The sequence below is a fragment of the Lasiosphaeria miniovina genome (genome assembly GCF_030549165.1).
Source record: "Lasiosphaeria miniovina strain SMH2392-1A chromosome Unknown B0T26scaffold_2, whole genome shotgun sequence".
NCBI lineage: Eukaryota > Fungi > Ascomycota > Sordariomycetes > Sordariales > Lasiosphaeriaceae > Lasiosphaeria > Lasiosphaeria miniovina.
Genome location: NW_026848221.1, coordinates 2945784 through 2959718, shown reverse-complemented (window position 1 = coordinate 2959718; position 13935 = coordinate 2945784). Strand labels below are relative to the sequence as shown.

The 13935-nt window shown below is 52.1% G+C and overlaps 4 protein-coding genes and 1 non-coding gene across 5 annotated transcripts; 3 read left to right on the top strand and 2 right to left on the bottom strand.

The window, feature by feature from the left end:
* Positions 1-751: 751 nt before the first annotated feature.
* Positions 752-2611, top strand: B0T26DRAFT_637275 (major facilitator superfamily transporter; the record flags this gene model as incomplete). The annotated part of the gene is made up of 4 exons (XM_060436910.1): positions 752-879; positions 935-1801; positions 1868-1990; positions 2053-2611. The coding sequence occupies 4 exons, from the start codon at positions 752-754 to the stop codon at positions 2609-2611; spliced, it is 1677 nt and encodes a 558-aa protein (XP_060300447.1).
* A 2940-nt stretch (positions 2612-5551) lies between these two features.
* Positions 5552-5658, bottom strand: B0T26DRAFT_t49. The gene has a single exon. It is a non-coding gene; the product is annotated as a tRNA-Met (tRNA).
* Positions 5659-6468: 810 nt separating this feature from the next.
* On the bottom strand, positions 6469-8141 carry B0T26DRAFT_695118 (P-loop containing nucleoside triphosphate hydrolase protein). Its single transcript, XM_060441279.1, has 5 exons — positions 8040-8141; positions 7843-7957; positions 7742-7764; positions 7248-7487; positions 6469-7159 (listed from the first exon to the last, which is right to left on the bottom strand). The coding sequence occupies exons 2-5, from the start codon at positions 7904-7906 to the stop codon at positions 6605-6607; spliced, it is 882 nt and encodes a 293-aa protein (XP_060300446.1). The 5' UTR covers positions 7907-7957; positions 8040-8141; the 3' UTR covers positions 6469-6604.
* A 388-nt stretch (positions 8142-8529) lies between these two features.
* B0T26DRAFT_695116 (uncharacterized protein) lies at positions 8530-8752 on the top strand (the record flags this gene model as incomplete). The annotated part of the gene is made up of 1 exon (XM_060441278.1): positions 8530-8752. A coding segment is annotated over one exon (223 nt), but the record flags the coding sequence as incomplete, so codon positions are not given.
* Positions 8753-12466: 3714 nt separating this feature from the next.
* Positions 12467-13312, top strand: B0T26DRAFT_695111 (uncharacterized protein; the record flags this gene model as incomplete). Its single annotated transcript, XM_060441277.1, has 5 exons — positions 12467-12583; positions 12661-12699; positions 12733-12884; positions 12916-13105; positions 13136-13312. Coding segments are annotated over 5 exons (576 nt in total), but the record flags the coding sequence as incomplete, so codon positions are not given.
* Between the last annotated feature and the right edge of the window lie 623 nt (positions 13313-13935).

The following is a 13935-nucleotide window of genomic DNA, read 5'->3' as shown; positions in this document are numbered from 1 at the left end:
GGAGCTCATCTCTCTCGCCACAACTGACACCTCTGGCTGCAGATGCAATGGGACACATAAATGAGAACTGGAAATCTCTTCTCCGAGAAACAGTTCCACCAGGTACCCGCATAAGGCCTCGACTGGTCATCTACCGTGACGCGCCATCGTCACATCGGGGCTGCTGGGGGCCCACACTCGTCATCCACGACAGGGAGATGCAGCAGCGGCCCAATCAAACCACACCTTCGCAAAAGTCTGATTCGATGAACCCCCACAATTTTAATCTTATCAGATCATCTGATAACGTAAGGATCACATCTTGGCATCAACCGGCATCTCCTATTTGAGAAGCCTTTACGTGGTGTATGCCTGCCATTGGTGGATAAAGGCAGGCAACATGTTGAGGCCCCATTAAAGACCCCTTGTCTCCCAGCCACCGCGAGAAAAACCAGGGAATGAAGACGAGAAGGATGTCCGAGATCGCAGGTCAAACATGAAAATGTGGTAGGCGCGTGGATGTAAAAACAGCAATAAAGTGCTAGCCAATTTACGTGAAACCTCCTCACTTTAGTTCTTTCTGTCTTCCACTGCTTTACTGGCTCCACTGCTTTACTGGCTCCACTGCTTTACTGGCTCCTTTCTATTTCATAGGCAGCCACTGAGCAAAAACGTACTCTCACCGCATCGGCAACAAACCGCAAGCATGTCTCTCACACCAGAGAAGGCCGCTCCGGCCGGTCATGACGTGCAGTACGTTGGCAAGGAGTCCATGACGGGCCAGGAGCAGCTCAAGAACGACATCGAGGCCGATTCCGACTACAAGCAGCATGGCGTCAAGAAGGTCGAGGCCGTCACAACGGTCTGGTCAAGCAAGATGCTCTGGATAGTCTTTGCGCTGTGAGTGTTTGTGCTGGGAATTGGCAACGGCACGGGTGCTAATGCAATGGGTCAGCCTATATCTGGTCAGCTTCGTCGACGTGCTTCTGCAGTCGGTTCAGGGCAACCTCGTCTCCTACATTACGTCCGAGTTCAGCCAGCACGGCCTGTTGGCAATCACCAGCATCGTCTCCAGCATCCTGGGCGGTGCTATCACGCCCACCATTGCCAAGATCACCGACATCCGCGGCCGTACCGAGGGCTTTCTCTACATGCTCCTGCTCATCGTCGTCGGCATGATCATGAAGGCGACCTGCCAGAATGTCGAGACCTACGCCGCCGCCCAGACCTTCTACTGGGTCGGCCACCTCGGGCTGCTTTATATCATCACTATCATCCTCTCCGACATGACGTCCCTGCGCAACCGCATGATCATGATCTCCGTCAACGGCACCCCTCTCATCGCCTCGACCTTCGCCGGCCCCAAGATCGCCGAGTTGTTCTACCTCAACCTCAACTTCCGCTGGGCCTTCGGCGCCTTCACCATCATCCTGCTGGCCTTCTGCCTACCTGTGGCCCTGATTCTGCTCCTCAGCGAGGCAAAGGCCAAGAAGCAAGGCCTCATCCCGCTGCGGATGAAGACGCGCAGCCTGGCCGCATCGTTCAAGTACTACTTCGTCGAGTTTGACGTCGTGGGATTGCTTCTGCTCACCGCCGGATGGTCCCTGCTCCTCCTGCCCTTCAGTCTCGTCTCGAGCGCCCTACACGGGTGGCAGAGCGCTACGGTGATCTGCATGATCGTCTTTGGCATTGTCTCGCTGGGGCTGTTCGTTGTCTGGGAGAAGTTCTTTGCCGCCGTCTCCCTATTTCCGTACAAGTTCCTCAAGGATCGCACTGTGCTGGGCGCGTCGTTTGCGTACGGGATCATGTTCCTGTCCATCTTGTTAGTTCAACTACCCCGGCCCTATCCTTCTGATGCGCAGCTAACGTCTGACTTTTTGTCGCACAGTGTCTGGGACACGTACTATTACTCCTACCTGCAGGTCGCCCACTTCCAGGACATCGCCAGCGCCGGCTACATTCTCAATACCTTCTCCCTCACGTCGGCGATCATCTCGCCCCTTATCAGCGTGTTAGTGTGCCCAATAACCTTCCAATCATCTCCCCTCCCCCCCAGCTGACATGAAACAACAGGTTCATCCGCTATACAGGCCAATTCAAATGGCCGACCATCATCGTGGGGATCCCCTTCGTGCTGCTCGGCACCGGCCTGCTCATCCACTTCCGCACGCCAAGCACATCGGTCGGCTTCCTAGTCATGTGTCAATTCTTCAACGGCCTCGGCACCTCCTTCATTGCGACCTGTGGGCAGCTAGCCGTGATGGCCGCGGTGACGCACCAGGAGGTCGCCATCGCGCTCGCATTTTTCAACCTGTGCGGCTCCATCGGCGCAGCCATCGGCATGGCCATCGCTGGCGGGCTGTGGACGAACTTGCTGCGCAACTCCATCTACGACAACCTGCCGGCGGCGAGCAAGGAGCTGACGGATGCAATCTACGCAGACATGCGGCTGCAGCTGTCCTACGAGAGGGGCGATCCGATCCGTGACGCTATCATCGAGGCGTATGGTGATGTGCAGCGCAAGATGGTCATTGCTGGCGCGGCGTTTGTGCCGCTGCTGCTGGGTGCTGTGCTGATATGGCGGGATATCAATGTCAAAGAGAAGAGGCAGACTGTGGGGAATGTGTGGTGATCAGTTGTTTTGTTGTGTGACGGGCGGTAGGTGCTTAGCTTGTTACTGTACATATCTACCTAGTACCGATTTATTACAGTGATGGAATAAATCGGAAACATACTTGCCTATAAAAAACACTGCAGTTCAGTGTAGAAATGCGCTCGTTCTTAGACAAGATGTCTACTTGATGTTATGATGGGCTACAGCTAGGTCTTCTTCGGACCGAAGATGTTAACAAACCTCTAATCCCTGTGTCACACTCGACTAAAACTAACAATATAGACCCCTATTATGGCGGGTAGAGTACATACGGCCATAGATAGTGTAGAACTGCGTATGGTAGGCGGGCGGAGTGGAAGCGGTTTAGCGTAGGCTTGAGAGCCAAGTGCAGGGTGGATCGCAGGAACTGTGCCTTACGGTCTCGTACAACAGTACCTTGTGAGAGGCACTGAGGGAAGCAGCCTGACTGCTACAGGTCTGCAGAACTCTGCTGCAGATCTGCCACCTAGACTGTGAGAACTCTGCTCAACAGTCTACCTCGTGGGCTGCAGGGGACTCTGCCCTGCGACCAGGGTTTTCTTGGGCGGGGAGATATTACAAACCACTCGACTGTTAGGGTCGTCTGTCTGTAAGGAAGCACGGGCTCCCCAGGATGCTGGGGTTGGTAATTATGAAGATAGAACAAAGGGCAAGCTCCTATCGCACGGGTAATACAGTCAAATCGGAATGCCACTCAAAGTGTATGAGTGCAGTGAATGTGTATTGCTTGCTTGAAGAACCAAGCAAGAACTATCTAAGACCGTAGCTACGGTCGTCGTATATATCTATCTAAGGCGGACCAATCAGAGCGTTGGTCCTAGGTGATCAGTGCGGTCAGTGTGCTCAGTGCGATCAGTTCTCACTGATCGCCCTGACCATACTGATCGTACTGACCGCCTCGTTATTGGCTGCACTCGAGGGAAGCGGGGAACTACCCTACTTCCTTGCGTCAGCTAATAGCGGGGAGCTCCGTGCAGCCTCCTGTGCGCCTGAGCCAGGATCGTAACAAGTAGTAAGCGTTTTTTTTAATAAAAAAAAACGGTATTCTATCCGCTAAACTCGACATGGAATCCGTTTTAATTACGGTAAGAGATAAGATGCCGCCATTTTAGACTCCTGTATACCCTCATTTTCGGCCGCTTTGAGTCCCAGAGACAAGGCTTCTGACCGCCAGATTAGTAGTTGGGTCGGTGGCGACCAGCGAATCCCTGGTGTTGTATGTTCTTTTTGCCCCTGATTACCTATTTTTGTCTCGCGGTCCGCTGTAACCTCCGCCCTACGCTTTATGCACACAAACCCCTTGCATACCCCCTGCCCTACCCTCCATCCCCTAGCAATCATTTCTTGATCTGGAACCCTTGGTCGAACCAGAAACCCAGCTCAATTCCTTCCACGTAATCCCAACGCCTCTCTAACCCAAAATCGACAATATTCTCTACACCTCCACCCTTGTCGACTTGTCTCAGACGCCGTCAGCGTCAAGCCTTGTCTCCCTCTTTCTCGGGCCTGGGCCGTTGCTTTAATTGACGGTCGGTCCATTGCTGCCGATCGGCGATTTGGCACGCGCGCGAGTCGTATATCCCGGCTCCTATTGCCAGGGTAGAGACGGTATTGCAACGAAGCCGCGTTAGACTTGGGGGATCGCGTTGATAACGGCACGCGATAAAATACCTACCTAGGTGGGCAACCGGGAAGTGGTGGTCAAAATATGCACTGCAACCCGCTACGGGACCAGGATCGTGGCACCAGGATCATGGCGTTGGGAGCTAAATGCACATGATTCGACCATTTCGGCTGAGCTGGCTCGGAAGTTACGTATATACCGCCTGCTAGCTCCGGGAATTCGGCAGCACCCGAAGGCTTTCCAATTTTCAGGCCATGTCGTTGGTTGTGGCGCAGCACCAGAGGGAAGATGACGCCGTCGTGGTAAGCTGTCAAGGTTCTTTACAAGCAGCGCCACAGAGTTTGTTGGCAGCTGGGCCGCAGCAGCCATCGCTTCGTATATGCCAGTCACACAAACCCAGGTTTTGTCTGGTGCAATTCTAGTACATGTCAAACATCAGGAAAATAAGCGCTAGGGGTACCATGGAAAGGCTGCCAAGCTTGAACAGTTTGTCAAGAATGAACAATAAAGGCTCTGCAAGTCTTAAACGAGCTGATTACTATTGCACTAGCAGACAAACTAACACCTGCTACCTAGTGGACAGCTAGGGCTGCATGCTGCAGCCACCCGGGCACACAATAGATTCGGTCAAGTATCTACCTAGTCCTAGTACTGGGCGGCCAAACCTGAAACCAACCCAACAGGGTTCAGGGTAGCATTTGGTGTTGGCTGTTCAATGATTGCCGTTTGCAGGGAGGCACTTCAAGTCTTGGGAGAACCTCGCCATTCTCAGCTGCCGTGTCGAGCCATAGACTCGATGATGGGTCAACAAACCGGTAGTATTTGCTCAGTCTCAAAAACATCGTGCCCCACACGCCTCTTCGCCTCGATGTGCACGCGTTACATTAGTACATATTCACAAAGACACAGGCCATGTCTGTTCATTTCGGAGGTCTCGAACGGGAACTAGAAACAGCAACATGTTCTTCACAGGGAATCTGGTCAAGACTTGACCAGATTAGTCTTGACCAGATTCCAGGTCAAGTACCGTCGTCCCTCGTCCCTCGTCCCCGCCACATCCACCATCCTTCGACACTCTAGCATCAGCACAACCAACAAAAAGGAAGCATTACTCTTTGTCCCAACCTTGTTCCCCAGAGCAACCCTAACCCACACACTCCACAACAAAGGGGGAAACGCAGTAGAATAGGCCCCATCCCCCCGTCCCCGCCTGTGGAGCGTTCCGGTTCCACCCAACACACAAAAAGGTTACCAAAAAAGATTTACCGAGCGAGCAGTTTCTGCTCGGGGTGGAATGGGACCAGTGAGGATCGAACTCACGACCTCAGGATGGCTCTGGCGTTTAACCAGATCATATGCGGAGATATGAGACCTGCGCGCTAACCAGCTGCGCCATGGTCCCTTATTGTTTGATGAGTATTGGTCGGATAAAATTTCACCACTTGTTCCACGTTCACGGAGCACACTTTCCACACTACACTGTAATCAACCTTCACGATCTATGCAATGTCAGTTGAGATAAACTATGGAATGAAATTGTTGCTTTTTTAATTTTTATTTGTCAATCCGGGCGTTGCCGACGCGCCGTGCACTCGGCTCCTTCTATTATTTTGTATTATATTGTATTATTTTTGTTGCTGTTCTTGTGAGAGAATTCCTCGCTCCCACGCAATGCACCGAGGCTGATATAGTGTTACCCCTCCAATGCAATCTATCCGGAGGACCCCCGCAAGTACAATGTGTTATACTTTCTCTTCATGGCATGATTATGACTTCCACACCTTCTTCACCAAAGACACCAACCAGCATACATCTTTTGAGGTAATCTCCACTCCCTTTTCCTGCAGGCTCCAACTCTTTTGGTCGACAAGATGACGTCTACTCGTGAGCGGCTCCATCGAAACGGGTTTGCAGCGGATGAAGGCTTCACGGTCTGGTAGACCGCTGAAGTGGTTTTGACTGCGTGTGTCGAGGTCGTCGTAGATATCATCGTTCTGGTATCCGTCAAGACTGTTGTGGATGTCACCGCTGCGGTAGACTTGATGAATGATGTGGTTGTCGTTGAAAAAAGCCGTGGTCGATGTCACCGTCGTGGTACCTGTCAAAACTGTCGTGGTTGTTAACGTTGCGATGAATCGAAACATTACCCCTTGCTGACAGCAACGACTCTGGGGTGAAGTAATTCCTAATATGTGACGGGTGAATAATCCTTCGAGAGAGCAATGAGATAGTCAAAGCTTCAAATTATAGCCTTTGCTCACCGTCCAAGTAGTACTAATACGAGAGGGGAAAAAAAAACAGAGAAGCGGGGTGTAACGCTTGTAATTATGGGGCTGCTTCGGACAATGCTAACTCGACCTATCTCCTCCAGACGCTGACCACACAAGCCCGGCGACTGTTCGGAACCAGCCAGCCGCATACAACTTGGAAAGCACAGACTCTTCTTTCCCGGACTTCTGCGCCTCTTGGATGAAATGAGAGAACGTCTCGTGTACGCCATTGCCCGTCTTAGCCGAGCATTCTGTAAAAGTAAAGCCTCGGTCCGTCGCCAACTTTAACGCCTCCGCACCTGACACAGCCCGTTCCTCGTCGTGAGCATCCGAGTGAAGCCCCACGACCATGACGGGGCAAGGCGGACCGCCTGAGCCGCAGTCGTGTAAGACAGCGTCACAAAGTCGAGGGACCTGTAGGAAAGACTCGTAGGATCGTACGTCGTACGCCGCAATGACTCCATAATAATCGAAGCGTTCGACAAGGCCGGCATAAGAAAAAATGTTGTCGCTAGCGAAGAGGACATGTACGTCGTAAATGCGCCCGTCGCAGTAGAAGTGTGCATTCTCGTCTGCCTGGTCGAACAGCGCTTGTTCCATTTTCAAGCCGCCGTCCATGTCATCATAGAGCAGCTGAAATGAGTGCATTAATCAGCTTCGATCATTAGGTGTGGTCACCCAAGAGTTGTGTGTTTTAGGGGGGGAGGGGCGGTGGACGGACCCTTCTGAGTAGCGACTTCTTTCCGATGCCCTGTGCTCCCACGATGAGAACTGCAACTGTGACTGGATAGTGAACCGTAGGGCTGAAAGCGCCTCTAGCCTTTAGTTCATCCCATCGGCTTTCGTGGACAGCCTCGCTACGTAAGAGTGGTGCTTCCGGGGGTTGTGCCGGCGTCTCGTTTCTAGTCGCTTGAACTTGGGCAGGTTGTGCGCTGTGCTCTCGATGGTCTTGATGGCCGACCTATTGTTTAAACCGTTTCATTAAAACGAGAAGTGATCCAAGAAAATTAGCTATTCGATATGTGTTCTCTATTCGACAGTGTGTTCCACCCGTTATAAGCCTACGGCTTGCACTGAGTGCCACTAGGCCCAGAGTGGATGAATATAGTATCGAGAGGAGTGGCCGATGACATGCTGATGTTCGGTTCTCCTGGTGTTGTGCATGCTGCCAAGACGAGCACATTCCTTTAATACGAGTAAGGGGATAGATAGTACCTGTTTGTTGCGGCGCGCGTTCGCTTACCGGCCAGTAGTTAGCTTATTAACTTACTAGCGCAAATCCGAGATCCAGGCAGTTGCAGCTACTGCGTAAATACCCAAGCATGCGGATATCACCGTGAACGCCCGCGCGAACCGTGCCGGCCCCTCCAGCCAGGGCATCTCTTATTTTTAGCTTGCGATGATTAACTAACTCAGCTTTATTGGCGACGCCTAGGTAGGGGGCCGAAATTAGCCAACCGGTCTCGAGGGCTCCGTTTCGAGCTACATTTTCAGAGGATTCGCTAAAGCTTACTGCTTATCTTTCCATAGGTCGGGAGATGGAAATCTTGGTGAACACCGATTGCGCGCGGCCGTTACAGGAGCGCTAGCGAGGCTCTGCGATGGTGGTGGCGATCGTACTCAATCGCCGTTAATCGCAAGGAAAAGCTGATATATAAAGTGGGGCCAAGGCGGTAAGCGCTGGCAGAATTCATTTCGGAAGCGGCCCATCTAGATCTCTCTCCCGGTGTGGGCCCATGTCTGTTCTAGCAAGGTCTAGTAGTTGGGTGGGTGACCACCAGCGAATCCCTGGTGCTGTATGTTTTTTTTAACTTTTTTTTATTGTGTAGTAGAACTCAATACTACTTACTCTACTTAATATTTCCTTTTTCTATGTTTTTATTGTTAGAGATGTGGCGCTGGTTAGTGGCTCTTCATATTATGCGCGCGGCAACCCCCATGTAAGAGAAGGTAGGTACGCCTGATCAAGGTGGTCACAATGCAGGCAAGAAGGTAGGGGAGCAATGACTTGTATTGGTGTAAGACTTCAACCTGGCCCTCGCAAAGGAAGATGGGCGAGGGCCATTGTTTATATACCTGCTCAGGGGTTCGGCCCGGGCATCAGTCTGCGGTCGTGGCGCCACGGCGTAGCGTATGCCAGCTGGCAGTGTTCTAGCCAGTTGGTGACAAGTGGTGGGCGCGCACCCTGTGCGCGCAGTTGGTGTTTGGGGTGTCCTTTTCCTTACACCCCATATTACAAACCACTCGACTGTTAGGGTCGTCTGTCTGTAAGGGAGCACGGGCTCCACAGAATGCTGGGCTTGGTAATTATGAAGATGGAACAAAGGGCAAGCTCCTATCGCACGGGTAATACAGTCAAATCGGAATGTCACTCAAAATGTATGAGTGCAGCGAATGTGTATTGCTTGCTTGAAGAACCAAGCAAGAACTATCTAAGACCGTGGACACTGTCACGACCAGGGCAAGGCATTGAGGTTAACTCAGTCCATTGGGTGCTATCGACGAAGATTCTAAACTGAAGAGGGAAAGAAGGAAAGGTCCGACAACGCGTCGCGTGCTCGCGAATAAGTTTTCATCTATCAGTGGGGTAGGTGGGGCCTCGAGGAGGCTTCTGATAGGCCCGGGGGTTCTGGGCGGCTCTGGCTGCTTGAGGGCCAGTTTGGTGGACGGGTCCTCACAGACACGGTCATCGTATTTATTTAATTATGGCGGGCCAGTAAGAGCGCAGCTCTTACTTGCCTGGCAGGAAGGAGCTGCCTGGCGCCGGGCACTGCTAGCGTGCCGGGCCATTTGCCTGGTGCCAAGACCCTTCTTGGCACCGGACCACCTCTGATTGGCCGTCCTTCCGTTTGCCTGGTGCCAAGAGCCCTCTTGGCACCGGGCACCGTCTGATTGGCTCTCGACGAGCGGGGCCCCCAGTCTTGCCTGAGGCGCCTACCTTCTGCAGCTGGTCCAGTACGAACCAGGTTCGTCACAATAACGCTTGGGACATAAAGACTACTTCCCCGCGTGAGGAGCTAGGAATGGGCTTCTGATGCCTGATCGAGCGAGGGAGCGCCAAGACAGGGTCATATGACCGGCACGTGTAGTTTAAGTACATAGGTACATAGGGAAGCGGGGCTTAGCCCGACGCGGTTGGACCGCGTCTGCCCCACCAAAGGACCACATTAAGGTCCTCGGCAGGGCAGTGCTCCCGAGCTTCCTCCCTCGATCATCAATTTACCTACCTTTTCACAAATAGCCTACCGCATTCCGTGATCTAGGTGACGATCACCCTTCAGCTTCCATATCCAATATTGTACTAGAGTTTTTGCTTCTTTTAACACAATAGGCTATAGTTACGCGTAAAATTACTCGCAAGATACGGGCGAAAGATTCTAGAGTTCTATCAAAGAGCCTGTTATATAGGTATCTGTTTGAAGATTCGAACGCCATATGTAAGAGAAGGCAGGTACGCCTAATCAAGGTAGTCACGATGGAGGGACCAAGAGGGCGAGCAATGACTAGCATTGGTAAAAGACTTCAACCTGGCCCTCGCAAAGGAAGGTGGGCGAGGGCCACTATTTATATACATAGTTGGGTGGCTCAATCTGGAGGATGCCGGGGCCGGGTGTTTGGGGCCAGCTGGTGGCGCCTGGGCCGGGCCGGGCGTTTGGGGTGCTCTTTCCTTACACATAGCGAATCTGTAAGCCACCTTCTTCTCTTATTACCCCGACCGTACTCATCTATTTGCTCGTGAAAGCTGCCAAGTTTTGAAGTGGTGGCGCTCGTAGTAAGGAGGGTTGGATTGTATATTACAATATATCATTATATTGTAACGGCTGGCGTCAGGATCACAAAAAGGGAAAATGCTAGAAGGAGCGGGCGGAATAAAGGAAAGTGTTGAAAAGATGCCATCTCCTTCTCTATAACATTCCTTAGCTACCGAACAGTTGATGTTATTATCGTTGCTATCGTTGTTGTCGCCAATAACTACATGGCTATTCGTCCGTTATTTGTGAGAGATCGATCGACGTTATTCTAGGAGATCTAATACCGCCAAGTTCAGATCTGATCTCTCCACACTCATTTACCAGCTCCTTCACGTCTTTGTCGATCGACATTAACCTACCATGTCGGCCCCAGACGGAGCGGCGCCGCTTCCAACCTACTGCGTATCCGCCTAATAGCGTGCCGAGGCGATACCGAGGACGTGATATGAGCTGAGCCGCTCGTCGTCCCGGTCCGTGATGCTGTGGGAGAGGGGTTCGCGTACGGCTCGCTTCGAGACCCTGTTCTTGTCCCTTTTACCAAATTTTGATCCCCAAAGATATGGTTTCATGTACGGCGCGCCTAGGGGTGCCCAAGGCCCGCTCGACGACAGCATTCGGCCTCTTCATCGTTGCAGCCTGTCACGGTCGCCACAGGGCTCATGTGACAGGATTGATTCTATTGGCTGCATTGTGTGTGGCCTGTGCGCACTGAGCACCACTACCTATTTCTCCGCGCCCTGCGCGGACCCCGCGATAGATTCCTTTCTCTTCCTTAGCTTTAAATCCACATTCGTTGCTGCCTTCAACCATTGACATCCCTACTGCGTAAGGCGGGCCGTCACACTGCCCCAGTCTAATGACAGGGCGTACGCGGGGATCGAGCGGTATGTTATTATATATAAGAACTCAAAGCGGTAGATATTTTGCCGGCGAAGGAAAGGAGTTGGCTACGTCTAATTGTCACGGCATGGCGCATAGCGGGTTCCTTATCGGGTCCCTTATCGCTAGCCGTATGACATCAATTCTAGACTAAGCCCGAATAAGCTTAGTTCCCCGCGCCACGTGCACCGAGCCCCGCGCCCACAAACCCTCAATCGCAGCCTTCGCGATTCTTTCCCTTTTTCCTTTCCCTTTTTCTTCTTTAGCTTAGTTTTACACTTAATCAATACGGTATTTTTTTGGCATAGTCCTTCATTTCCTATCATCCGTGACACTAATCTAATGTGTGTGGGGACGAAGAGGACGATATATTTTAGGAGGAGCTGGAGAGAAATATATAGCTGAGTCCGACACGCTGGGTCCCACGGTCTGATTTCGTTCGGTTATTAGAAAAAGTGTATTTTTTTAGCTTTCTTTATAGCCGAGTTGCCTCGGCTTAGCGGTACGGACGGTACCCTATCGGATTTAGAGTTTGGGTTCTGTCTACATAATAACCCTCGAACTTCAAATTTCGAACTTCAACCTTTCACCTTTCCGAAAAAAAAACCCACATCGCCCCGGCCACGCTCTTCTCATTCATCATGTCAGGCCCCGCTCCCATCATCCCCGAGCGGCGCTCGTCTCTTGATCACCCGACGTTCTCGGTCGCGGGCTCCCCTGCTAGCGTCCCAGAGATCCTAAAGCGCTCGAGCAGTAAGAAAAAGACTCTCTACACTCAACACAGCGAGCTAGTTGACAAGATCAAGAAAACCCGGAAGAAGCTCAACCCCTCGTCGTCATTTGATTCCACCTTCTGGTCCAGCAGTTCAGATCTCCTTACCATGGACGCGGAGAGAGTTGGGCTATATAGCTCACTCCAATTCCGTGAATATCAAGAAGGCGGCGGAACCTTGTCGAGAGAGCGCTGGGAAGAGATGGACGAGAAAGGAAGAGAGTGCCTGCTTGAGTCTATTGCACTCGCACGACAAGCATCGATTGCGAGGGAGCAGTCCGAAAAGCTGAAGTCTCCTTCTCCCTTTTTAGATCGTTGCAACGGGTTCCTCAAGCTCTTCAACTCTTCCAAGCTGGGGTTCGACCTCCCGGATACTGGATCCAAGGGCCGGCGCGAAACAAGTGACCAGTCAATGATGAGAGACTTGATGAGGCAGGCCTATTGCCCTGGCTCTGCTAACATTTGGGAGCCGGTGCTTGGGACTTGGGTCGATGGGACCCTCGCCATCGCCGCACATCTCTTCCTTGGCGTTCAGCGGACCTCATGGACTCCATCTTCGGGACTGGCGCCCGCGACGAACTCTTCTCGCCCGTCAACGGCATCTTTCTCTATCCGCTTATAGAACGGGCTTTTGATAGGGGCTTCTTGGTCATCGTCCCTAATACCAATTTGGAAGCAAAGGATTCGGCAGCTCCGTGGAAGGATAAAGACGAACGGCGCCAGCCCTCAAGGATTGGGAGACGATTACTTCCAGAGAGTACCGTATCATAGTCTTGGACGCAACGCCTTCGACTATGTAGCAGGTAGTATTCTCAAAGGAGCTTTACAATCTCGAGTTCAACAACTTGGCCGGCCTACACGGAGGCGGGTTACAGTTCCTGAACGAGTCGCGGCCCAGGGCTCGATATGTCTGGTGGACGTTTCTCAACGCCATTACGCAGCTAACCTGGAAGGGGTCGCTCAAATCCTCCCAGTCATTGATACAGAATAGTCCTCAAGGGGACAAGGTACTGGGGTACTCACGGAAGATACGTGAAGAAGAATATGCTCCTTGGCTTCGTCAAAGAAATTGGACACGACGTCAGCAGTATCGCTGAGTCAATCATGGAGCACGCTATTGAGGAGGAGGAGGGAGGACCTGCCGATCAGGGGCCTGATAAGTTGGGGCTGGCGGTCGTTACGGACCGAGTCGTCCGCCGGGCACAGAAACATGACGGCTTTGACTATGAGTTTGAGCTGGAGGATGAGCTGGAGGATAAGGGTGAAAGCGAGGAGGATGACTAAGGGGGGAGTGTTCACATCTAGTACGGAGGCTGGGGCAAAGAGAAAGGGCCACCCTTCACAGTTGCCAAATTTTGAACTCCCATAGGACCTACAGGAATTATGGCCAAGATAGATAGAGCGTACAGAGCTGGTACGGCTGCTCTCAATGCAATCCCTCGCCTTTATTTCTTCTCCTTCTCCTTCTCCTTCTCCTTCCTCTCCGTCCTGCTGCAGCTGCTCTGGTAGTGACCGTGGCTCGTTAGGGGGGCAGTGTCGTGCTCGTCAGGAGGGCAGGTCGTGCTCGTCAGGGAGGGCAGTGTCGTGCTCGTCAGGAGGGCAGTGTCGTGCTCGTGAGGGATGGGAGTTTCGTGTGCATTACTTAGTCTTGCGGCTAGTGCGGGGCATACAAATCTAACACTCACTAGGGCTTAACAGGGTGTTTGCTAGTTTGCGCAACAAAGGTCTCGTATTGGGGCGCTGACAAGTCTTCTAAAGATGAAGCTGCCTCGCCCACATTTTGGTAGACTTCCTTCCAGAGACTCGTAAAAAGCAATAATGCTGCCAACAACTAAACCACCCACTAATTACGATTCCTAACGGTACCAGACCTATTAATGTTGAATTCACCATATGGAATCTTCTAGTGGATGATAAATACTAGATTATTCAGCTGATGTGAGCCAAAATTGCCACACAGCTCGCCACCACTCATATGTATAAAACCTGCACCTCTGGCATAGCCA